This window comes from Macrosteles quadrilineatus, unplaced genomic scaffold (assembly GCF_028750875.1).
Source record: "Macrosteles quadrilineatus isolate MER2022 unplaced genomic scaffold, UCM_ALF_1.0 Scaffold_5__1_contigs__length_97177068, whole genome shotgun sequence".
NCBI classification, from domain to species: domain Eukaryota; kingdom Metazoa; phylum Arthropoda; class Insecta; order Hemiptera; family Cicadellidae; genus Macrosteles; species Macrosteles quadrilineatus.
The window spans coordinates 27296078-27322422 of NW_026542598.1; the positions used below are offsets into that span (position 1 = coordinate 27296078).

Genomic DNA, 26345 nt, shown 5'->3' on the forward strand with positions numbered 1-26345 from the left:
AATAATATAAGGAAGTAGATTTTTAAATAAATAAGTTATGGGCAAAAAACAGATTTCAGTACATAGGCCTAGCGTTTAGCTAAGAATGCATAGCCTAACCATAGCTAGGAATCTGGCTGATAATTTACATCAATAACACTACCTACTTCTTCAGGATCATCAACCAGCCCTTCAAAATCACTTAAATCTTCTTATAATGCACCACGTATATCACTACTTTTGAATTTTAACACTAAAACAATGATAAACGTAATAAAACACATCAGTCATCGGTCCGAGGATAACCAAGCTGTTTACAAATACGCACGTCAGCTGTCTGCTACAATATTTTTGGAACTAAAATGAATAGGGCTTAGAGACAGACCTCCGGAGAAAACTCTGAATCTGTAAAATAAAACGATACCTAACTCGATCCAGTTCAATCCGATTTTGTCAGTCATAGAGCCTTCGCCGTAAACAGTGTTTGTGAGTCGCTGCAGCTACACATAACACACTTTGTGTAGTGTTTTGTGTCGCTGCAGCGACAAATAACACTCGAAGGGTTAAATTGACAATAGATTCAATGTTTCATATTCATGTTCCAAAAAATTTCATTTAAAAAAAAACGCTACATTGGTTCTTTGACACGGTCAGATTTTAATTTCCAGTCCAACGCGTTTGGCCAAGGAGCAAGGGTTCGGAACTCTGAGACGAGGCCGCAGTTTAAAGTACAGTCTGATACAGAAGTATGTTACTACTCCAGGCTCTAGCGTCTAGTGCTAGCGACATAGTGCCAAAATCACAGATATAGGGGTCGAGGTCGTCTTCAAAAAATAAATGAATTTCAAAAATGAAATAAAACTTTGATATCTATTTCCTTTTTTTCATAACCTAACAGTAATACCTATATCTGTGTTTTTGTGCTGTGTCACTAGCACTATATGCTAGGCTTGGGGTAGTAGAGACAAGGAACATACTTCCGTAACAGACTGTATTTTAACCTGCGGCCTCGTGTCAGAGTTCCAACCCCTCGCTCGCGTCGCTAATGAGACTCAACCCCTTGGCAAAACCCGTTGGACTGGAAATTAAAATCTGACCATATCAGAGAACCGACACAACCCAAAAAAGGGGCACCATCCACTCTTAAAGTTTTATTTATACCTTATAAAACTTAAATATGTAATCATTTCTAAGCACTATTTCTAAAATATTGTTGATTCAGTTGTGAGTAAATTTGAACCCAGTATCCTCATTAATTGTAGTTGCATAGTGAAAACATTTTGATGCATTTTTTATATATTAACCTAACCTAGTATTTATATAGTATGGGGAGTGAGCTGGTCTAGTGGTTAGAGCGTGGGACATCGGTCCCCAAAATCCTGGGTTCAAATCCTACCAATTATAAATGGATTTTATCCATGTGATAATGCCGCAACCCTCCTGGAGTAGCCTGAAGTAATGTGAAAACGATCCCGGTGTCAGAGCCTGTCCTAAGATGTAAAGGTTGGACATAAAAAAAGGTATATAAAACATTTTATATACTACCTTTTCAAACATACACCATAGCAAAGTGAGGCAGGGACATTTCTATCTTTATAAGATTAGCATTGAATTAATAACTTGAATTGTTTTGTGAAACTGATCACAATAAGCACAACCGTATAGTAACACTGTACATTAGTGTTTTATTTTTAAAAGGCAAAGGTAACTAAAGGAGACTGTCCAATATATAAACTGTGTTTATTTTATCAAAGAACTTACCAACTATAGTACACAAAATTATGACAAAACAATTATTAAAGCATACTTTTATGATAACAACGATTTAAGCAGTAAAACAACACTTAAAATAACTTTGATTTATTCACAAACTTTCAAACAGTCTCTTATTTTTCTACATTTTTTACATTTACCTAAAATATAAAATAATCACAAGCTGTTAACTATACTACTACAGTGCAAACCAAAACTAAAAAATCCTTACGTACTATCTAAATTTACAATACTAACATTTCTATTTTAACAAGTATCTACATATTTCTAATTACTCACTGGTAAGTTGTACATACAGTAAATCTGAGTAAAGTGCTTTTGATTGAGGCATTACAAGATAATTAGTAAAAGTAATTACTAATTAGACTTTGAATGGGAACACAAAGCTAAACAATATTTAATTAACATTCTAAATCTTGATCATTCCAATTTGCAACACCTTTATGCATTAGGCTTTGTTATTAGGAAAACTTTAAATTTCAGTCATAAAGACGTAACAAATTAGATTAGTTTGTGTTAGAAAACTAAGATTCAGACAATCTTAAACTTCAAAAATCATTTATATTATCTAACATTAACAATAATAATTATTTTAAAAGAAAGATTAATAGAGGAATACCATCAATTAACTGCTATAAGAGAAAATTTTAAGATTAATTAGAGAAAGTAAAAATATGGGGGTTTATTTGTTATAGATCAAATCCAAAAGCTGGTTAAGTGTAATTTTATTACTACAACATAAATAGTTTTCCTCTCCTGAAAATTAACTATTTATTATTAGTTTAAGTTTCTATGTACAGTTCATGAATTGAATACATTTCACTGCAAACTTAAAAATTCCCTCATTGCAGCAAACATGCACTTAGCCTAAATGTGACAACATTATGCTTGATGTTTACACTGCGAGGAACACTCAAAGTTGTTTTTCAGCTAAGTTTAAATGGCCTACCATCAAATAAATATGTTTAAAAAATATAGATAAGATCTGCCTCTGAACAGTTAATCTACATTATTCTCTATTTAAGGGTGGCATGGGAGGCAATGCACTATGAATATTAACACTCTGAAAATCTTGGTAACCAATAGGAGTAGAATAATTAATTAATTGCTTTTTTAACCTTAAGTGAATTATAACAAAGTTTTAAAATTTTGGACACACTGGTAGGTTTTACTATGTCTATGATGGTAGATACTTTCTCCTTTTGGACAATATACTAAGTATTTAAAATTGCCTCATACACTTATTTTAAATGCACAATCCTTTCTAAAGCTAGTCATCTCCTTTGAGATAAGATTCCAATGGGTTTGGTCCTTTTCTTCTTGGGTTTGGTGTAGGTATCACACTAGAATCTGCATAAAAAGAGATTAATTTAATCTACTGGAAATAGTTATTTGTGTATCAAAATGTGTCTAAAAACTAGATGTATAGTTTCTAGATAAGAAACATTCTCTCCATTCGTATGCTTAAGGGGCTGGTGTTATACTAAATTCTCGGTCTTCCGGGGAGAGCCGCGTCAATTTGGTATTTATTTACAAAACCAGAAGTTTTGCTGATGCCATGATGCGGCATTCTCATGTATATGGAGAAAGAATTGTTTTTTTTTAAATTTTCTATTTTGAATTTCGAGTGGAAATATTCGTTTTGGCCCCCCAGAACAAAAAAGTGGTCTTCAAAGTGATATTTGTGTATGTGTGAATGTGTGCAAAAGTACACACAATCCACACCTGTGGTCCGATTGTGATGAAATTTGGTATGTGTGGGTTGGGTTCTAATCCATCATAGTATCTCTGGCATTTTTTGTTTTTTTTTTGGAAATTTTGATTTATAAATGTTGATTTTCCAATGAAAACGTTTACAATTACAGCAAAATTGTTGTTCAAATGTTTTATGTTGTGACTCTAAACTCTCTCCTTTTAACTCTAAACAAAATGGTACAACCTCCTTTGCTGTAAAGGCTATGGTTAAATTTTATTGAAACTCTTGTGATTTTCTCATAAAAAAACATAGTTACTCCCACTGCTTGCCCATGATAATCGATGGAGTTGTTGACAGGCTAAAGGCAGTGGCGGCCTTAAAGATTGCGAGGCCCAAATCGAAGTTCATTTGCGGATCTCTCTTAATACCTGAAATACGGCTGTGCGGAGCCCCAGGCACTTGTTCACCTATATGTGGCCGCCTGTGGCTAAAGGGATAAAGTATCTGTGAAATATTTGCTGACAGCATTTATTTAGTTTGTATTCATCAAAGCTAGTGACATTTTTAAAGTTTTTTTGTGAGGGAATGGTACAAACCCTTTTCTTGTTACTATGTAACGCCAATCTTTTATCAGATATTATTAATTAATAGCCAAAAATGACTAATCGCATCTAATTCAAGAATTAATCACTCTCGGGATCAAACCAGCGATCTTAAGGTTTGAAGATTAGCACTATAACCATCCAGCTACACGGAGAATTGCTTACAAAGTTCTCTTATTTGCCTTAAATCTCCAAGGCCTGAACACACAAATACTCGGTGAAAAACCTTTGCCAACTTCTTAAGCTAGATTTTCCTAGGCAAGCAAGCTAATGGTAATTTAATGGTACTGTTTTCCTAGCGGAATGAATCGCCACTGGATGAGCGGAAATCTCCTCTCTACATTCGGCTTCCTAGTCCGCTCTCTGCACTCTGCTTCTGCGCCTAGGAAAACCTAGATTTAGGGAGATCTGTTTCATACAGCTACTGACCTGCCACTGGTCTTTGAGCGTTCAGGCAGTTCAGCCACTCTGTAAGGCTGATCTTGCGGTCATGGTTGACATCACAATATCTCGGCAACTTCTTCCCACATCTCCGCAGCTTCCTGTGAGACGAGATCATTGACCTGAACGCCTTCCACTCATTCTTCTCCAGAACCTAGGAAGAATAAAATGCAAACAAATTGTTACAACCTTAGGCATCAATATTTGATGTAATATTTTAAGACATTCAAAGGCTGTTGACTACTGAAGAAATCTAGCGACAAATTTGTTTGTCAAAACATATTTGTCTATTCTAATGCTCCTACTGCATTCAGTGAACCAGTTATACAAAATGATCACGTATTTTGATAAAAATATTTGTATGCATTCGTCTAATAGTTCTTGATTCAATGCTACGGTACAGTATAAAATTTTGCTGGATTTTTGTATCAGTTTGATGGATTTAGTTGCATATTCATTATTCAACCACAGCCTCCACAAGGTCGATTCCCCCTAGTCTATATTGATGGACGCCCATGAATGATAATGGAAAACTAGTCTAAAATATGTTTTAAATTGTGTGATATCCTATGATTTTAATTTATAAAATTTAAAATGTATATAACAAACTATAATTTTTCTGTGAACAAATCTAAACTACTCTTACCTTATTTTTATTTGTATCCAGAGCATTAAAGTTCCATGAAGCGATTTGTTCTTCTTGTGACATATCCAATACATCCTTTATTGTGATGTTACTGAAAAAGATTTGAGTGAAAATAGAGAACATAAGGTGTTGCCTCACTGTAAGGCAGATCAGTCAATATGTTTTAGAAACATTTTTTTTATAATAAAAGGCAATGGTACAAAAAACTCATCTAACTTCAATGTGTGATAAAACCATAGTTAATGCTCAACTTTTTTATTGTGTAGCATTATTTTTTTATCTTTTAAGCAATAGATGATTATGCTATGGTAAACATTAACAGATTGAAACCCCTAAACAACACAGACGACTACACCAGCTTTAAAATTTTCAAATTGATCTACTTCATTGAAACTAACAAAACCGGAAACACAGCAACAAACTAACACTACAGAGAATAAAGCATCCGCCCGGTCATAAACCTGAAAAGACCCTACTCTCAACCGGCCAATACAAGAAATGAAACAATGAAACAGAAGTGGAAAGACTGTCTGCGCCTCACCCGTTCGGTTCAATTGCGATACGAGTGAATAGTGTAAATATTTGGTGTAAACAGACAATTCACTTCTAGTCTTAATGTTATAGAAGATATGAAGATAGAGGACCCCTCAAGATGCCACACAAGCCTGCGAAATGTACAACATAGTTTTGTTTTAATACAAACCCCTACCTCAAGAACGAAGACAACCAAATAAGGTAGGTATAGTAAATTTTAATTTGATGTGTTAGTACTTAGCAAGTAGTAAATATTGACTGTCCTATTTCTGTAACATTATATCAATGAAATAAAGACTCTTGACCACTCGCATACTTTGCAGAAATATTTCTAACGGAATTCATAATTCATTATGTGCGATGAACATAACCTCTACGAATCACTATACTAATTACTGCATTCACTTATTTGACAGATAATACTGTGTTGACAGTCAACAGATCATAGCGGTCAGCGCTCCTTGTGGCAATAGTTAAAACTACTGTTTAGACAGAGTCCCAAACGCCCTACATCTATTACATTAGAGCTGGCGCAGCGCTGTGATTGGTCAAATTTTTACATGTAGTTTATATGGGAGTTTTGACTCATATCTACGGAGTCCCCGTGTACTACCTGTTGCAAAAACATGTTGCGTCCATCATCACCTGTCCTAAAAAATTCACCCTGCTAATATGCTACATTCAAATGCAGGAATAAAAATCAAATTTATGTTATTTATTATTATTTTTAAAATTGTCATGAAAATGAGAGGACTCCGTCCCAGAGTCCTTATGGACCACCGCCACTAGATTTTCCAAAATAAAAACCATACCATAATAAATCACAAGAAACACACTACTCTATTTCCAAATGTATTTTATGTCATAGACACAAAAAAATAACCGTTGTCAACTAATCCCCCGACTTACCTTGACTTTTGAGTGGCCATTGTGTGTGTAAGGAATTCAAGCAACCCTTTGAGAAAAGCTTGTTTTCGATGTTCAGGACACCCTAAACAAATCAACTGTTTTAACATTGGCTTTAACATGAAGGTAATTTGTCAAAATCAAAATACACAATAAAAGTTTTCCCCTTAACATTCCTTTTTCAACCATCCTACTTACTTATATGATAGGTTACGTACCGTCTCCAGTCTTTAATATAGTCAAGGTAAGGTAAGGACTGGAGACGGATTAAAAAGGTATGTAACCTATCATTTCATTCGTACATCAGCAGCATTATGTTCATCCTACTTAAGCGATTTTTACGATTACAGTGTCAATTCAAAGCTTATGTCATAGTGGAGGGAAGAACGAAAATTTGCTTTCAAAATTCAAGAATGCTGCTTTAACGGTTTAATTGTAAATTTACATGTAAACACCTGATCCTTCAGTAGAATGTTTTACCTCAATCAGATTATAAACAAAGAGACAAAATGGTTTTGATATTTGAAAAGTAAAAGGATATTGCATTATTAATTTTCCTCTTAATCAAGTTTTGAACCAAACTGCACAATTTTCTTACGGGTCACCATTACTTTTTATTGTGACTAAAACTTGACATTTCCACATAAAAATGGTTGTAACTTTTAGTATGAATTATAATATTATAAATATTAATAATTAACTAAGTGTATTATAAATATTAATAATTAACTAAGTGTACTTGTTGCTCGAATTCGAGCAATTGCTAAGTATTACAGGCGTTATTTTAAAACGAATAAAAGTCATGATTTCTGATGAATTTAAAATATTCAATGCAAAGATTATGGAAATACTCAAGATGTACATAACAGATCGATATAATCAAAATTTATTATAAATAGTGTTTTCTACAAATATCCTTACTCACAGCCGCAATTGGTTTCCAGACACATTATGTGTCCAAAAGCCTAACAGCACGACTCCCTTCCCCATACCGCCCTGAGCGATAGGGTTCATTGAGATTCGCTCTAACATTTCCTTTCATGGGCAAGTTTTCATTCATTTTCTTTCTTAGTTTTTGTTTGTTTCTTTTTTAAATTTTAACACCTATATGTATCCCTGGTTTTTCCTATTTCCATAGCTACTTTTCTAAACGTCTTAATTGATTCCTTATTGTCACTCATCATGTTTTGTTTTCTCATCTCTCTAGATCTCTCTTATCCAAGACTTCTTCCTGTTCTCTCGTATTCAGGCGACTTTTGGAGAGCACACTTTAACCCAACACGGAAGGGTGCTTGCTGTATTCGGCTATCTACGACAATAGTATTATTTGTATTTCGTTCGTGTCTACCAGTTTAAGTTTGTCGACCTCCTCCTATTGGCCATCCTGGTCAACGTCTTATAGTCTCCATTATACCGAGCGTTTTTTGGTTATGTTATGATTTTGTGCAAAATTTTAGTATAACCAGCTGCTTCAAATATTAGTGTCAATTTCAAAGTATTCATCTGTTCAAATGTAAACAAACATTTTCTCCCTAAGAATAACATGGGAAACTTTGAAGGCCACTGTGGCAGAGCCCTGATGGAATTCCACAGTTTTTTGTTTGATGTCAAAACTACATGCTAAGACCTTTCTAACGACACCTTGGACATGGTGATCGGTAGCACTAACACTCCAAAACAATTATGACAAAAATATGCCTAGCGTATTAAATATATACATCTATGCACTGTAAAATACTAATTCGGTAGGTACTTAAAAATAAAAAAACGAGATATTTTTAAATTAGTAAGCTAAGGCAATTAGACCAGCACCAACAAATTGATGAAGTATAAGAACATTTTACCTTTCATGGGTCGAGACACAGGTTGTACAGAGTCACATTTAGGGTGGTTGTCCTTGACAGATGTGCCGGGTATTGTGGTACCAGAGTCTTCATTGACACACCAACAATATCCTGGAAAAGAAACGTTTCCTGAGAACGTTTAATGAGTCATATGTATGAATCATTTTTACACTCCCCATACACTTTATATACCTATGGAAAAAAGTATTGTTTTTTCAACATTTTCAAGTTTGAACTTTGGTTGGGTATATCCATTTTGGGTCCCTCTGAACCCAAATTAGTGTTTTTGAAGCGATTTCTACAGACCACAGTTGTAGTCCGATTTTGATTTGGTATGTGGGTCAAAAACAAATTGATCCATTGTATCGCCAGTTGTTATTTTAGTTTTTTGAAATTTTGATTTTTAATGGAGATTTTCTCATAAAACCCATAACACTATGGAAAAATCAAATTGTCACAAAAACGGCCCAGACAATTTGGATTAAAATCTGGTGTACGTATTGAACTGTACAGATTACAGTTCAAAAGTTGTTATAATTTATGTGATTTGTCCATAAAAAACCAATAAATGGACAGATAAATTGTATTAAAAAAAAAACGGCCTAAGAAGTTTTTATTAAAATGTATGCATTTTTATGATTTGGATCAAAATGGTACAACTCCGATTGCTATAAACATTATGGTTAAAAAGTTATTGCAAATTTTGTGAATTTCCCAGTGGGCGGTGCGGGGGGGCCCGCGAGCTAGAGGGGCCCGTGAGCCTTGAGCGAAATTTCGGTAAATTTTACCGGCACACGGGCCCGCGAAGGTGGCTATGATAAGACATTTCATATCATGTCTTACTATTAGGAGGCTGCCCTTTAGATTTGTCTATTTCGCACTTTAGATGTGTTTACAGAGTCAGGTAAATATTCTTACTTACCTTTGGCCTCAGGCCAAATCAGATCGGTTCAAACGGTTGATTTTTATAATAGGCCTATAATGTCGATTTTCGAGCCGAGCAGAGCCTGGACTACAAGCTTGAGAGATCAAGCACAAAGTCAGAAAATCAAGCTCGAGCCGATTTTCTCAGTATTGAATACAATAATGCACAATTAAAAGTAAAAGCTTTTATATCCGTGAGGATCACGCTTACGAAATTGAAAGATTAGGCCTATGCTTTTGCCGCGGTCGCGGATATCGACGAGAACATTTCCCCGCGGGTGACGATGACGATGTCTCCGCGGCCGCAGATGTTCAATATTTTGCCGCAATTGCGGAAGACGATAATGACGTTTCTTTTTTAGCGAGAGATATATCTAGGATTTAGCCACGATTACGGAAAAATTATTTACCCGTCACCACCGACGCGACGGGTTGCGGGGAGATATTAGGCCGTGATATTAGATTGGGCCGTGAACGCGGGAGACGATGATGCTGCTATCTAATGATGTCATAGGGTTGGTTGCGTTTGCAAATCACGGTAAACTATGATAATGTTTCTTCCATGACTTATGACTACGGGAAGTATTTTTGATTTTGCCGTGATCATGGAAGACGATAATGACGCCTCGGGAGATGCCTTGTCAAGTTTATTGCAAAATTGCAAGTTTAGACGGTAATACATGGGAAAATGTTTTTAAAGATCATTGGGAGAGGGGGCCCGGTGAACAAACTTGCGGGGGGGCCCGTGGGTTCTTATCGCCGCCACTGGAATTTCCCCATAAAATAGTATAGTTACTACAACCGCCTACCCATGATAAAGGTTGTTGACAAGCTAACGAGAGAAGTATTTGTGTCAGATTGCTGATAACGTTTATTTTAGTATTTGATCATACTGTGACTGTGTTAGAGTGAAATCCTGCATTATTAAAAATGTCTAATGAGATTATTAATCCAAATTAAATTAAGTGTTGTTGTCAATGTATAACCATTTGTTTAACCAATAATGGTAAGATCTTCAAGTATTATGGCAATTTAGAATGTACATTTAAAGGTTCCAAAAGCAGCAAACATAACACTCACCGGTAGATTTGTAGCATTGCACCTTCTGATATCTTCCGTCTGTTGTGCACTCTGGAATATACATCTCATTGTTGTTGGTCTTCATCTCGTCGAGAACAGCCTGACGATCTGTCAAGCAGTCACTACTCACTGGAACAACCACAAAGCTCTGTGAATGTTAATTTACATTGATGTTTAGATATGTTGACCACTAGTTTGTGGCAGCACCGCATAATGAAAGCCATTGGTGATATGGACCAGGGCTATCCCCAGGGGGGGATTGGCGAGCTGGTCTAGTGGTAGAGTGCGGGACTTTGGTCCCTGAGGTACCAGGTTTAAATCTTGCCAGATCACTATAATGGATTTTATTTAAGTGATAAAATAATGCTGTAATCACTATGTTTAGCCTGAAGTATAACGTGAAAAATGATCCCGGGCTACTACGTAAAGATACTATTTTGTCTGTGGGATGAACTATATTTTTTCTCATATCCTATTCTCTCTTCGTCTACAACGGACCCAGTTCCAACCAGCTCATACATCTCACCAAATGTTTCAGAACCTCGGCCAAGTCGCGCATCACAGAATGAAAGTAGAGAAATAATTTAAAATCTTATGGCCGAGCAATATGATAAACAACAGGCCGATCATCTTGAGCAGGAGCGTTGAGAAATCGCTGGCTTGACGTTTGACATTGGCCAATGAGCATTATCATTTTCTACGAGCAATGCTCGGTCTCTATAGGTCTTTGCAACATTATTTAAGCAAACTTAGAAAACAAAAATAGTTTTCATTTAAAGATAACCTTTTAAAATGACTTCTAAACTGTTTTTAATTTTACTAATGCAAACAGCTGATTAAATTAATTGATCAATATTTTGATACATTTGTGATTGCTTACAATCAAAGTTTACAAGTAACTGAGTTTACAACAGCTGAATTTTACTCCCTAGGGAAAGAGTTATAGGTCGGCCGCTTAGAAAACGACCTCCTCCAGCATTGGTTTAGCATTAGCGCGCAGGTCGTTTTCTAAGCGGCCGAACTATAGAAATGTTTTTATGAACTTTAACTGGACTCTGCAGCTGTTCTTGATTATTGTGCTTTTAAATGCTCTTTGTCTAAGAAACAGCTGGTCTTAGCCAGTAATAAAGCAACACAAGGCACCTTATTTGTTCTACAATCATTTTTCACTCATTTGTGTTAAAACACAACTCATTCAGTAATGTAATGTAATTTGGTCAGTTACCTTCCGTTTCCTCTTTCCGGTCCACCGCATCCTCCCCGTAAGGCAGTTGTCCAGTCAAAGAAACAACACTTTCCTGCAACACTGGCCTCACTCTGTCAAAAACTGATCAATGTCGCTCCAGACCTTTCAGTAGTTATACTACAAAGAAGATTACCGTACACATTTTTCTGTGCTTTATATTTCATAACCACAAGTTGTTGGAGTAGGTTAAAAGAGATTAATATGTAAATTGAAGCAGAAAGAAGAAATCAAATAGAAAGAAAAGAGTAGACACTAAAGAGAAACTTAACAAAATATTACTTGTTAGTCCAGATATAAAACGTAACTATACAAGAATTGATCTAACAGATTGAATTTAAGGATCTTATAGTAAGCGTAGGAATAGTTCTGCAAACAAAGTAAACAATTAAGTTGGCAAAAAGGTTTGCTATGCAATTTTTGAGTTACCTTCACAGAATAACATCATATTTATTACAGTTTCAAAAAGCTATTCTGAATTCTGAATTATTGAAGGTACCCAAGCAGTTTTTAACGTCTAGGCAAACCTCTAGATTTACTACTCATAGTACTCGGAAGATTTAAAATTGTCAGGGTAGCCGAGTGGTTATAGTGTTCGCATTCAAATTTGAAGGGGGCAGCTTTAATTTCAAGCAAGACCGTTATACCTGACCCAGATGCCATTTTTCAATTAATGATGCTTCCTAATGGGTAAATCGATGTTTGATATTTAAAAACCCCAGAATTTAGACTGTTTCCTTACAAAAAACGGTACTTACGTATTATACGGAGGCCACTTATTTTACAGCGCGCTGCGGCGGTTGGGTTATCATGAATATGTTTGTAAAACTTTCCTAGTTTCGTTATGAATCGAACTATACGAGATGAGTCATAAAAACTTATGATAACCCAACCTAACCTAACCGCCGCAGCGCGCTGTAAAATAAGTGGCCTCCGTATAATACGTAAGTACCCAAAAAACATTAATAAATGCTATTAATATATGGGTTAGATATAGGTACCGTACAATAAAGAGAAGACAATATTAACAGATAAAAATGATGCCTTCTTATCAGTGGCGCTTAACTTACAGCCGAAGGGGGGGGGGGGCAGATATTTCGTATTTATATGTCTCAAGGTTGATCATTCTTTTGGTTTTTTCAAATGTCTCTAGTAAAATCTATACTTTAGTTTTCTAACAAACAACAATTACTTTTGCTTTCCCTGCTATAAAGAATAAACATTTTTATTTAGATAAATACCACAGGGTCCTTAACTAAACTATGTAGACTTATTGGATGAAAAAAAAAATATTTTTAAAAATCAAGATGTATGATTGTATTGATAGTGATTCTAAATTTCCCTATAAGTTAGCTGACATTATGTTATGTTAGCTGATATATTTACATCACATAACCTTTAAAACTTGTATTCGCTCAACATTCTCACCTCCAAAATGAGAGTCGACTGAGACATCAAGTTCTTCCTCCTCCTCCCCTGCTGAGCTCAGCGACAGAAACAAGCGAAAAGAGACTAAATAAATTATAATGTGGAGCCTCCCACAGATAATACTGAGTGGAAGAAGTGAAAAACAACCACAAGAACAGGTTAATGGGAAATACAGAAACATGCAAACAGATGGAGATTATAGGTTATGTTAAGGTAGCTGAAAATGTGAAGCAGATTATGAGGGACGTTATGAGAAAGGAAGTATACAGATTATAGCCAACAACTTGTGAAATGTTATCAAAACTTATCTTAAATCAATATAAAGAATACATTGAAACACTTATTGTATAAAAATGGATGCACATATAAATACAAATCAATAATCATAAGTATGCTAAGTAGAATACTAGCATGAACATCGGAACATGTTGAATACTTCAACATGTTCAACACTTTGCAAACAATTCACTTGCAGCTTTTCAAAAAAAAATTTCAATAGTTTGTAACTTGTAGCAATTCTACAGGATTACAAGCTAGACCAACTGGTGAATAATTCAATTTAAATGTTGCAACAGCTACCTGGAAAACATATTTTTCAACACAGGCATAGACATTTACTATTTTTTCTATCAGAATTTTAATCCGTCTATAAAAACCTTTCTAGTTAATACGTTACTTTGATACCAAAGTTTTAACCACACAAAGCTTATAATCACAGCTGAAAGTGAAAATATTGAATACGCTTTTCCAATTTTCAAACTTATCTACAGCGAACTGATGTTCAACCGAAGAATGTGACCTCTTCTTTGTTAAACACGCTGTGTTGTTTGGTTCGCGGAAGGAATGTAACATCAAGGTTGTCGGTTTTTCAGCGTGATTAATTAGGTGTTGCACAACACTTGTGAAGCGCCGGCTTCATAGGAACTAATTTTGGGTCAGAGTTGACAGAAGTCTGACCTCTGAAGACTTTGACTTCTCTGATAAATCAGCTGACATTCGATCATTCCATTACATTGATTTATACGAATAATTGATTTTTTCCGGTTCTTGATTAAATTATTGTTTTCATGTTTGTATCTCCCCATGGGGCAATTATAAGGTTTTTAACCTGTGTATTCGTACTTACGATTCATATCAAGACCTAGACATGTCATCCACTCTGGTTTAGCAATGTTGGTATCCCTGTTGAGATCACAGTTGCGGGAGAAGGCACGTGCGCATCTTTTAGGTTTGACAACCTGTAAAAAAGTTGTTTGTTATTTTTTTGTGTTCTATTTATTTGGCAGATGAATCACCAAATTGCCAAACAAAGATATAATTAATGTCAATTTCAGTCTGTTGCAAAAGGAAATTAATGTTTGAATTGGTTTGATTTCAGTCGGAAGGCCTGTCCAAGACATTGAAGGAGAGGAAGTAATTTTTTTACTGCATTTTCAACCATAATTTCATGGTTTGTTTAAGAGTTGTAAACTTTCTTGTTATGTTGAAGAGGTGAACGAAGTATTATTGAATCTGACTTCATAGTCTAATCTAAATTTAAATACCCCCACCGCAGCAAACCTGCAGACTAAGCAAATTTCCATTTATACCTGGCTGGATTTCTACTAAAATATACCCTTAAAAATGTTCAGATTTATTTCCTATTTAAATAACATTAATTTTAATGAGTAGGTACTTAAGTTAAAAAGAAAACAAACTAACCTGTCTCACAAGCTCTCGCAGTCCCCAGTATTCATTCCGACTCAGGATGAGATCTCCGTTAACGTCTAGAGAGTTGAACTTCCACTCCAGCACACGACGATCCGTCTCAGAAACGTCTTCAGACTCTGTCAAATATTTTGCTGATTATCTTCAACCAGAAATATATATGCTTCTTTGTATACCGTATTTCATATTATTACGTACTTTCTAAAATATTTTTGATCGTAATGGAGCTAAGTAAATTAAATTTTTTATAAAATTTAGCTATTCAAGATCATGATTTTTAGTTTTTGGTTCTAAGCCAATATCAAAACAAAAGTAAGTTAATGTACAGTCAGTAGACAAATAAGGTGATAGATTAACTTGGAACATTAACAGCTTCTGAGTTTAATGACCATCAATGTTTATAAACTAAAAGACGATGAGGAGTCACTTTGTTTTTCATACTGAACACTTATGTTGAAAAACAATAAGGTGGAATCTCTGAGATAAATTTAAAAATTGTAATTTAGTTTTAACATGGACAAATAGAATAAATATAGACCGACAGCAGTGCTGCGGTTAGCATATGTTCCGTCATCCACCGCTAGGAATGCCGTGTAGTAACAGCGTACAGTTCTGCAGCGTCTGCTGGTAGCATTTGGCTCCTCGCCTGCAGCGGTGTGCGCAGTAACTACACAGCACTCCTAGTGACACATGCGGACAGTCTATATTTATTCTATTTGTCTATGGTTTTAAGTATGAAAAAAATATTTCAATTCATGGCTTATGTTTAAAGGTAATCCTCAAGAATTTTGTAACTGTACAACATTACACCAAAACAGTCTAAATACGTTGTCAAATTATCAATTAATTAATCACTGAAGATCACATGCAACAGGTTTACTACTCTTTATCTTTTCTTCCAGCGATTGTTACTCGTACAATAAACATTCCTATGACTAGACATAACAAACTAACTGTGGTAGGAGGAAATATAGAGCATTTTCATCAAGTTGATGGGTCTAGGACAATGACAGACAATTGTTTAAGTGGTCTCGGTCCACCCACGTTCTCTGCTCGGCTTCCTCATTCCCAGCTTAGACTTTGATTACGACTCTCACGCCTACAATCAACACAGTTTACTATCTGGCAAATTGCTAAGTGGCCGAGAAAAGTCTAGCTTAGTCATTTGGTAATTTTTTTTGTGCTCAGCACTTTTGTAGCCTGAGAGAAACTAGGTTTTCAATTTTATTTTAGCTTTCTTTTCATGCGCTGTTTATTATTTCAGTAATTTAAACAGGTAATAACAGTAATCAAAAGTATTTTTTTAGGATTCTATTTTCTTTTGCCAACAACACAACTAATTTTTTATATGTTATAAAAATTCAAATTAATTTGGATGTGTTTAATTTATAAAATGTATATAAAACATTAAATTTGAAATAAAAGCATTGAATATAGTTAGTTGATTGTAGCTATTAAAGGATCTACCTGACATTTTGTCATTAGAGCAAATTTCAAATACTCTCTGTCGACTCTTCCATGAATATTAGGATAAGAAGGTTTTTTGTCAAGTATTTTATTAGCTTTGTGAGGTGGTTACTTTGACTCTGTATCGCCATGCACTCAGCATAGCAACGCTGGTGGCGCTGCCTACCGATTGACAGGCAAAGCTCTCTCAAAACACTTAATGGTTTTTACCATGCGGTTGGCATTCTGAGTAGTATGTTTTCTGTGCTCTAGTGTATTTCAAGTTACCTAAAGCAGGTAGCATGCCCACCATAACTGGCATTATTAGTGAATAAATAAGAACTTACTGTTGACAACCATGTGTGGTTGACGGTTATATTCGTTACGGAAGATTTTTACCAAGTTGCTGACAAATGTTGATCTGTCAATTCTGGAGCAATCTGTAACAAAAATTTGTAAATATCAATCTAATATAATAGCAATTGACAATACTCACTATACCCAATTGGCAATACAGTAGAACCTCAATACCAAGACTGTCACGGAAATTATTAAATAAGACTTAATTGTTATCAAGGTTGACTTCTTATCGAAGTACCACAATAACGATTAAGGGTGAAATTAATTTAAGGGAGATTTGATAACAAGGGTAATGTTCACTAGTTATAAAGGGTGACTTGTTATTGAGGCTCTTCTTATCGCTGATAAATATTGTGCCTAATAATCGCCTCAATTAAGAAGAATGTTTATATAATTTCCTGAAGAATAAATTGATTAAATAAAAACACAACAGCTTTATTACATTTACAAAACAGTTAAAATATTTAAGTTTAATATTTGGTTCAAGTTTTGTTTTATTACAAAATTGTTAAGATCGGAAGAAAATGTTTTAAAATAATAAATGGCATTGTCTTCGTTACCTGCTTTGATATTTAAACAAATTGTTAATGAGTTATACAAAGTTGTTGGCTTTAGTAACAAAACAAGTTAAAGTTATGGTGATTTCTTCTTCTAAAAAATATTAATAAAATAAAATTTAGACTATCTTGGTTACAGAAGTTTAATTATAAGGCTTTTTTTACTTTGTTAACTATTTTAACTTTCAGAGTATTTTTTAGTTTGTTTGTCTGTTATAAATCAAAGCCAATTGAGTTAAACCAGTATTGTATTTTTCATTATGGCCCAAACAAAAGCATAAACTTTATTAATTTATAAACTTGTATTTACATTTTTTTAAGTGTGTGTTTTATTTAAAACAGTATAACCAGTATGATTCTGAACTTTTACACAACCATCATACTGCTCAATTAAAAATCTTAACACAAAGGTTACAAAATAAAAGTCATTCACAAAACCATCAACCATTTTTGAACGAGGATGCACCATGCACCAACACTTACACAAAGCCAAAATTACAAAATTACCTTTTTTATGTTTATTTTCTCTTGGGAATGATCCTCTTCTCATTTTCCCTAAACACAAACCAAAGAGTGAAAAATGTTCTTTTAAAATGTTTTATTTACTCAAACATGAAAAAAATCCGACTGTAATGTTGTAATTTGTATATGATGACCTGGTTATTGTCTAACCCTTCTCAAATTGCCAAAAAAATATTCAAGAACCTGTAATTCAATTTATGAAATACAAATAAGATGAACTATTGGTGTACTGTATTAAAGTTTTTCACGTTTAATTTTGAGGGAATAACAGTGTGAAGCAAATTGTGAGTTAAAATAAGTTTAAAACTTTGAAATAAATGCATTAAGCTAATTAACATGAAAAGTACTTGGTAAATTAAGTAAAGCACACATAATAAATGTTTAATTTTTTACAAACCCTAGTTTTACAAAATATTTTATTTGGATTAACTGAATTACATGGTAAATTTCTAGCTCTGATAACTGCTAGAAAAGTCTTGATAGAAACATGATTCATACTTCAGACCCCTCAAAAAACATGTGGCTGCGAAATTAGCACGCGGTTTGGAATTTGCGGCGCCGCAGGTTTTTGTATCAACTGTGGTGGTGAGCTAAGTGCTGCCAACCATAAATGGTCCACTTAAACCAGGGGATGGAGGAGGGACAGTGCCTTTGACCAACTGCAAGGCATACTTAATGGGAAACTATTTAGATCCAAATAAATGAAAACTACTTAAATAGACTTAATAGAAACATTAATTTCACTAGTCAGTCCTGTAGCAGTGACTGGGGAGGGTGATAGCACTGACAGTGGTTGCAGCCTGCATAAAAGCTCCCATAAGACCTAAGTACCTACAGCCGCAAAAAAAACTGCGTTTCCTAGGTCTACCTTTTTATTGCCTTGTGAGGCACAAAAGTTTGGACTTGCGGGCCGCAACTATTGTGCAGGCCGCACTGCAGTGCATAAAACATCCATTTGAGTCAATGTACTTATAGAACCGCATTGTGGATGAGTTGTTATAGAGCTCAACTGACAACCAGAAGGTTGCTAGTCCGATTCTGAAAGGACAATGCAGATTTTTTATGATTCCAACTGAACCTTGGTTATCGTGTTTTTAAATTTTTTAAATTTGTTTCTGGGTGTTTCTACGCCAGTGGCATTTTTTATGTTTTGAAAGGGAACTGTCCAAACCCTGGTCTTATTACTACCTAACGTCGACTATTTGTTAGATAGCATCATTAATTCCTAGCACGATGACAAATGGCATCTGGGTCTCTGGAAACTATCTCCCTTAGAATCGAACCAGCGACCTTCAGATTTGAAGGCAATCACTATATAACCACTCGGCTACCCAAAAAAATTTTTAATAATTGGTCCACTTAAGCCAGCAGGGGGTGGAAGAGAGAGACAATGCCTTCGACCTACTGCAAGGCATACTTAATTGATAACTATTTAGATACCGGTACAAATAATTGAAAACTATTTAAATAAACTAGAATACAGAACTACTTAAATACAATAGAAAACTCACCAGATGCAAATAATAGAAAACTACTCAGATACACTTTATTGAAAACTAATTAGATGCGGTTGAAAACTAATTGGATGAATTTAAATGACTTTGATGCATGTGGTTGAAAACTACTACGTTTGGTAACTACTTTGAAACACTAAATTGAACTATCAGGTTTTACCCTTCCTGTTGCAGCGAGGTTTGGCGTGACGGACTGAAGTGTTGGGTATCGGCTCCCCCTGGGCCGTAACACACCAGCAGTAGCCTGTACGAGCGTGACACTGTACAGGGGCGTAGCGGCCGTCCGCTAGACATCGGGGCGTGAACCCTTCCGTGACGTTACCTCGGAGACCAGCGGCCGTTCCCTGGCCTAGTCCCTGGTCACTCCAGCATGGCTGCTTCTCTGCAAACAAAGTTTAGGCTCTGAGACTTTGATTCTCCGGAAAAGGTTGTTACAAGTCATATGATAAATACAATTTTCTCTTTAAATGGTCACTAACTCACTTTTTATTTAGAGAAGATTACTGAGCCCTCCATTCTTTGATCACTGGTCTTTCAAAAAATGACTCTGGCTATTCTGGTTGTGAGTCAGATATTAGTCACTATCAAGTATGTCTCATCCAACACTCATCCTGCACTGATATTCTTCACTATAATTTCCACTATAGTTTGTCAGCATATAAAATGCAACCAATCCTCTAAATTTGACAGTGGAAATGCAGTGTACAGAAACTTATCTCTTCGGAGAGCATTTCTTGTATTTTTACTTGTTATAAGAAAAATGTCAAACGCTGAAAATGTTTGTCGTGTTGCTTTTTGTTGTACTGGCTTTGATGACAATTTGATTAGTGAAATCAGAAAAGACAAAAAGGAAAAGTCAATAGCTTTTGGCTCCTCGTAGATTTTGATTAAGCTACCTCAAATAGCTCAAATTCACTGAATTAAGTGTAGGTCTACAAGGGGGAAATATTGGAGGATTCTTCAATTCAGGAATCGTCTTTTCATATTTTAAATGATTTAATCAAAATCAATAGTTTTAGAAGAATAAGGTCAACAATATGCTCAATATGCAAAGTTTTTTGATAACAATAACGATACATGTACCAGTACTTAACTTGGGTACAATATTGTACTTAAACAATAATCAGATATTATGCTTATCAACTTCTCTATTGCAAATACTATATGTTTACTAGCTCACCCCAGAGTGGCTTTGCTCACGAAAATTTAAGTTAAAAATATGTGAAGTTAAACTAAGAGAGAACTTCTTCATTAACATCAACTTAACATTAACTGTCCTTCTACCAGGAGCTTCCAACTGCTCACTCTGAAACCCAATCCATGATATTTTTGGCCAGCATACAATTTAATACTTTACTTTAATACTTTTAATTGAAATGGCGACCATATGAAGTTAGGTTCCTGCTGTATCTTTTTCACATAGGTTTACCGCTTAAACCTAATTTTTCAATAGTACTGTCAATAGTAATAACTTTATTGAGAAGTATTATATTGGTAAAAGTAACATGAACAAATTGTACAATGTTTTATTGTGGTTCTTATAGCCCTCATAGGTCATAAACAGTTGCAGATCTACAGTATCTATGACGTTTTCGCCAAGCGGAATGTACTCAAATAATTAGTTTTCTCACCTCTCCAGCAGTAAAAGCAATTTTAACACACTTGATAAGATTTTTAAAATGTTATGTAATAAAACACAAATTTTTAAGCCACCCAATATAATGCAAATATTTTCATTTCAACCAAATAAAATACAACCAGCTGTACCCTTAGTTAAAATAGTGTAAAATTCAAAAATACTCATCATGTTCAAATGAAAACAAATCCTTTATCAATAAGGGTGGTACTTTAAAGACCACTGGGGCAGACCCCTGATGAAATTTCCCGAAAACGCTTCTTATTGCACACCTATAGAGCTTAGTTTTAACCTCCATTCCAATTCATGAGTTCTTAGCTTGTAGTTTTTATTAGTGATCAGTGAGTGGTATTTGCCTTCTATAGATTGAGTTGTAACAATGCCAACTAGTGATATAGAGAAAATCTCAGAGCTTAAAAACAATATATATATACTTTATTAGGCCTACCAACAGCGAAGAAAGTTAATTTGCTTTCACTTTTCACTATGTTCAGGCATCTAGTCAGAAATACTCAGCTGTTCAGCTCTGAGAAAGTTGCTAAAGCTAGGAAGCAAGAAAGGAATGTATAATAACTTAACTAAGGCTACGGTATCTGGAAAAGTTGTCAAATCCATTGACAAGCTAGGGTAGGGAACCGCAGCAATCAAGACAAGTTTTTTGATATTTATGTACATTGTGCAATGTAGAATCTTAAGGGGATGAAAGACCATAGAAAACGATTTTCAAAAGAAGAATGTGGTCATCTTTATTTTGACCATCAAAGCATATTCCTTGATTGTGTTTAGATTACGAGAACTTGACAACCACAAACAAATAAATGAAGATGGCTCAGGTGTTTACCAAAGAGTAGTAGACAGGACATAACACGCCTATGTCTTATTTTATTCAAATACTCTATGCATAGGCCCTATTTATGTTACGTTTGACAATGTAACTACCTCTCGGGTCACAAACCAGAACCTGATGGATTAGGTGTTGCTGGAAGAGTCGAAGAGTAATTGGGGAAATCGAAATCAGTCGCAAAAAGTCAGAGTGGAGTGGACGCAGGTGTCCGGAGCACAATGGAACCGCGCTAATTTAGGGACGACACGAGCGGAGCAAAAACCTCTCCGAGCGGGGGAGTGTTAGAGGGGGGGGGAGAGAACCTGTTATCTTCAAACAACGTCAAGTCAAGGACGAGCCCGGGCTGTGGCGACCGGCAGTCTGGGAGAGCTAGCATTGTTTACCCTTGTGGGATACTTACAAAAAATAGGATCTTTTGGGTCTCTGTGGTATAACATGGGGTTGTGTTGTGAGGTGATTTTGCAGCCCACTATGGGCCAATTAATCAACAGATGCGAAAAGAGCGATTTTCAAAGGCAAGTTTCTTTGAATATTTTTGCCTCGTTTTGGCTGTTACTGTTTCAAAACTGAAGTATTAAGTGTGTAAGATGCAAAGAGCAATTTTCGGTTACAAGATTGTTGAGTTTTTCATGTTTTTGGCTGTTCCGAAACTGAATTAAAAACGAGGGGTTGAACAGAAGCATTTTAAAATGTCACGAGCCAGCAATGATTAAGATACTTTAACAAACATGAATATTGCATTCTTTGCTTACATATATAATACATAATCGTACACGGTTAAATGAACCAGAAAATGTAATTTGATTCAGAGTAAAATAATGTTTAATTTTCCCTGAAACATCGTCTTCTCCTACTACAGTGACTGATCTAAAATATTCGCCACAGCCGATGAGATAGTCATCAATGGAATCATAGATAAAAGGAGTAGACAATCATTTTATCTGTGGTGGAATGGAGAGATCAAATATAGCTCCTAAACCTAAAACACGGTTTGAGATGGAACGTTTCGAAACATGAAATAGTCTGAATTTTCCAAATCCCCACAAAACATCCTTGCATTATTTGACGCTTCTTGGGCTTCTAAGAGTTCCAATTTACCAAAACTAGACTAAGACACAACGGCTAGGGATCGATACAGACGTCCAAAACTTTAATGGGCAATCAACAAACTAGTTTTGAACATCATGGGAGAGAGTCACAGTTGGAGTTGTCCAGTCAAGTCAAGTGGCCTAGAGGGGAATGTGAAGAGATCAGCTGATTACAATGGACTTGCAGCACACCTGGGAGTTAGAACACCTGTGTGTCCCCCTCCCCTCCCACGCACACCGTGCTCCAGGCAGAGGTCTGACTGAGGCCTCGATCTCGGACTTGACCATCTTTGGGTGATTTTACGGGTCTTTTCTTCGAGGATCTAGAACGATTCTTGAGTAATAATTTACTGAAATGTTAATAAGCATTTGCGGGCGTGCATAAATTGCGTCAAAGAGTTCCTTATTTGCGCCAAGCCCAAGAAGGGTCCCAAAAACTTTTCCTTAGTTGCGCCTTGTCCCAAGCCCAAGCCAGGTAGGGGTGAGTTAATAACCTTGTTTACGTGTCATCCTAACCTATCCTAACCTATCTTAACTTAAATTAACCAAACCTAACCTAGCTTAACTTAACCTAACCTACTCAGTTCTATAGTCAAACAGGTCTGCAACTTGCGGCCCAGTTAATGAACTTATCGGGTGACTCCCTGGAGTAGTTCGCGCAATTCAGGAATACCCGACTACCTGTCTCACGTCAGTTGGCGCAATTAATGCCCCCCAAGTTTGCGCTACGCAAAGGTAGATTTTAAAACGCTGTTCTTGATAATATATAATGAGCTTACTAGAATATAGTTATATCTTACCTTTACACTGTCCCCGGTGTTTGACGGCCACCATGTTGGGACTGTCGTCTCTGCAGTGCTGTTTCAGCAGATGACATCTCGTGGGATATGTTTTATTGTCTGTACCACACACTGGACGTCGAGCTCTTTCTGAGCATGCGGCGATCCGTGACGCACAGTCCACCTGAAAATATGCGTTGTTTATCAAACACGCTTAAGATCATATTCTCGTCTGGAATGGCATTTTTGTGTTCATCCACATCATCCACACCATTGGAGTTTTTCCAAGGAATGGTCCAAACACTGATCTTGTCACTGTAAAGCATTGGCCTTACTGCAATTTTAGTACACAATCGAACTTGCGTGGAACCGAACCAGCTATCTTCAGATTTGAAGGATTTGACAACCACTCGGCTAACTAGATATATTGTAGGTTATTGACCAAATAATGCTGTGTCATATGTTGCCAATTAAAGCTATCCAACATAATATATTATAGTAACAATAAGAAGACCAGGGTTTTTGCAAAGACCGATCCCATATAAAAAACGTGAAAAGTACCCATAGAACACAAATAAACACATAGATATCTAATTTAAGCTCAGCTGATCAGCATGCTGGGGCTGACACCAAGGTTGCCGGTCAGCTGTTGACAGGTGATGGTTGATCAGCTGTTTATTATTCAGCCGAAGCTCCCGCGCTGGCGCCGGCTTTGGCACATATCCCATACTCCTACGTCCATTCCTGCGATGATTATAAAACTTCGGACTGTCCCTACGTGGGTAGCAATGACTACTGAACTAAATTAGACTTTAGTAGTCAGTAGTTATAAGTTATCGGTGGAGACGTGGCTAAATCCCTAGAGGAGTCGGAGCTCTCAAATCCGTTTGAATTAAAATACGATTTTAATAATCGGCCAATTCAGGTGTATTTATTTTACCAAATTGTCTGGGAAATTTGGAAACATTAAGACCCATCCCGCAAATTACAAGAACCGTGAGATAGGGACTTGCTGTCCTAAGCTATCAATCATGCTTTCTGACAAAAGGTCAAATTTGTAGTAACGGGTATGGGGGGTTGCCTGGTTCCCTTTCAATCCAAAAAATACTAGTGGTGTCAAATCGCATGAAACAATTATTTGACGCTACTTCTGTAGGTGGAATCATAAGATTAAGTGAGTGTGATTTTTCTACATCTACTTAAACACACCCACTTATAGTTGACTACGCCCATTTACCTGTCAAGCTATCGTTGTATCTGCTGCTGCGAATGGTATAATGGTATAATAACTGTGATTTGAGCTATTATATCAAAACGGAGATAGGGAATCTTAAAACTGATCTAGTTTAATTGTAAGGTCACCCGCATGAGAAAGGATAAGACCAGTTCTACACTGCGTTGGCAAAAACGAGATCTACAGACACGCCTATGGTTCGATTTTGATGAAATTTGCTATGTGGGTACCTCTAATCTATTGTATAACCTGGAATTTTTTAGAAAGCCATATTTTATGGCGATTTCTCCATAAAACCCACAAAATAACGGTAAATTCGATTTAACAAAAACGGGTCGAAAATTTCATTAATATTTCAAATTTTGTATGCCATAGACATCTTTAACACCAGACAACACGGTACAACCCCCATTGTTGCAACAGTTATGGTTAACAAGTTATTACAGCTTTTATGATTTTCCCTAATATCATAGTTACTCCAATCGCTTACCCCATGATAAGGGTTGTTGACAAGCTAATGGAACAAAAGTATGTGTCGGATTACTGGTACAGTTTATCTCGAATGTCCATTCATATACCAAGACTTACCACAAAACAAGGTTAATAGATCTATTGAGAAACATTTCACTCCCTAATTTTCAAGTGCAATAACAATTGATTAAGCATTTTGATACTTACAAAACATTGAATTGATTGAACAATTGATTAATTAATGTCGTTCACTAAGTCCTTGTGTATCACAGGTGGACCTAAACCCCTATAATGAGAATACAACAATTGAGCTGTTATTACTATGACGTTGTGCGATTTGTGTAGAGATATGGAAGCGTGGAATAAATCAGTAAAAGGCAGAGACGAATGCTTGTTGGAATGAAGAAAATATATTCCTGGACGTGACTGAAATGGAATGAAGATATTGATATGACGATCACGGAACTGATCTACTTGTGGAAAAAGATTGCAATCACACTGGACAAGTACAAGAGTAATAGAAATATACATTACATAATAATTGTCACCTGTTGAACACGCATGTTCAAATATTTGCATTTTCAGAACCACCACAAAAAGTGCAATATTATTTGATGATTGTTAAATATATTTTTTATTTGATTGGCACAATTAAATAGATTAAGGAACACATAAATAATACATAGCTGCTGCATTCGTGCTTTTCAACGGAAAGAAAATCCAGTTTCGAAGAACGGGTGTCCCCTCTATATCATAACATATCTTGATAGCCTAGTTAATACTATCTCTGGGTTGATACAGCAAATGTTATAAAACCTTTTTTTTATTTCCATAATCAACGACATAGTTTTAGAATACATAATCATGACAAAGTTTTAAATAATAAATAAACCTATCAGATAGAGTTGTGTAAACTATTATATTTAATAATGTTTGGATCAGCTGTCTGAAATTGTGAAACAAGCATTTGACGGTTCTGATTGTTTACATTGAAATGTCAACACAAAGGTAAACAAAGGTTGTAAATTTTCTCATGCCCCCATTTTTTGAAAACCTCACCTCAAAACTTTAGACTTTAGACATCCAAGGGG

General features: G+C 35.6%; 1 protein-coding gene across 5 annotated transcripts in view; it reads right to left on the reverse strand.

Annotated features, from left to right (window-relative positions):
* Positions 1 to 1700: 1700 nt before the first annotated feature.
* The window catches only part of LOC128995281 (SPARC-related modular calcium-binding protein 2), a 40066-nt gene continuing 15421 nt past the window's right edge, over positions 1701 to 26345 (reverse strand). Inside the window, exons 2-15 of one of the 5 annotated variants that reach the window (XM_054420245.1) lie at positions 23571 to 23733; positions 19363 to 19584; positions 17674 to 17721; positions 16597 to 16689; positions 14798 to 14922; positions 14223 to 14334; positions 13097 to 13144; positions 11651 to 11731; positions 10426 to 10554; positions 8422 to 8532; positions 6581 to 6662; positions 5138 to 5228; positions 4480 to 4645; positions 1701 to 3102 (exon numbers count right to left, since the gene is read on the reverse strand). In XM_054420245.1, the coding sequence (XP_054276220.1) occupies positions 3023 to 3102; positions 4480 to 4645; positions 5138 to 5228; positions 6581 to 6662; positions 8422 to 8532; positions 10426 to 10554; positions 11651 to 11731; positions 13097 to 13144; positions 14223 to 14334; positions 14798 to 14922; positions 16597 to 16689; positions 17674 to 17721; positions 19363 to 19584; positions 23571 to 23733 (1551 nt within the window). In that variant the 3' untranslated portion in view covers positions 1701 to 3022. Of the gene's footprint in view, positions 3103 to 4479; positions 4646 to 5137; positions 5229 to 6580; positions 6663 to 8421; positions 8533 to 10425; positions 10555 to 11650; positions 11732 to 13096; positions 13181 to 14222; positions 14335 to 14797; positions 14923 to 16596; positions 16690 to 17673; positions 17722 to 19362; positions 19585 to 23570; positions 23734 to 26345 lie in introns of all 5 variants that reach the window. The other 4 variants (XM_054420244.1, XM_054420243.1, XM_054420246.1 and 1 more) reach the window with 4 other exon arrangements.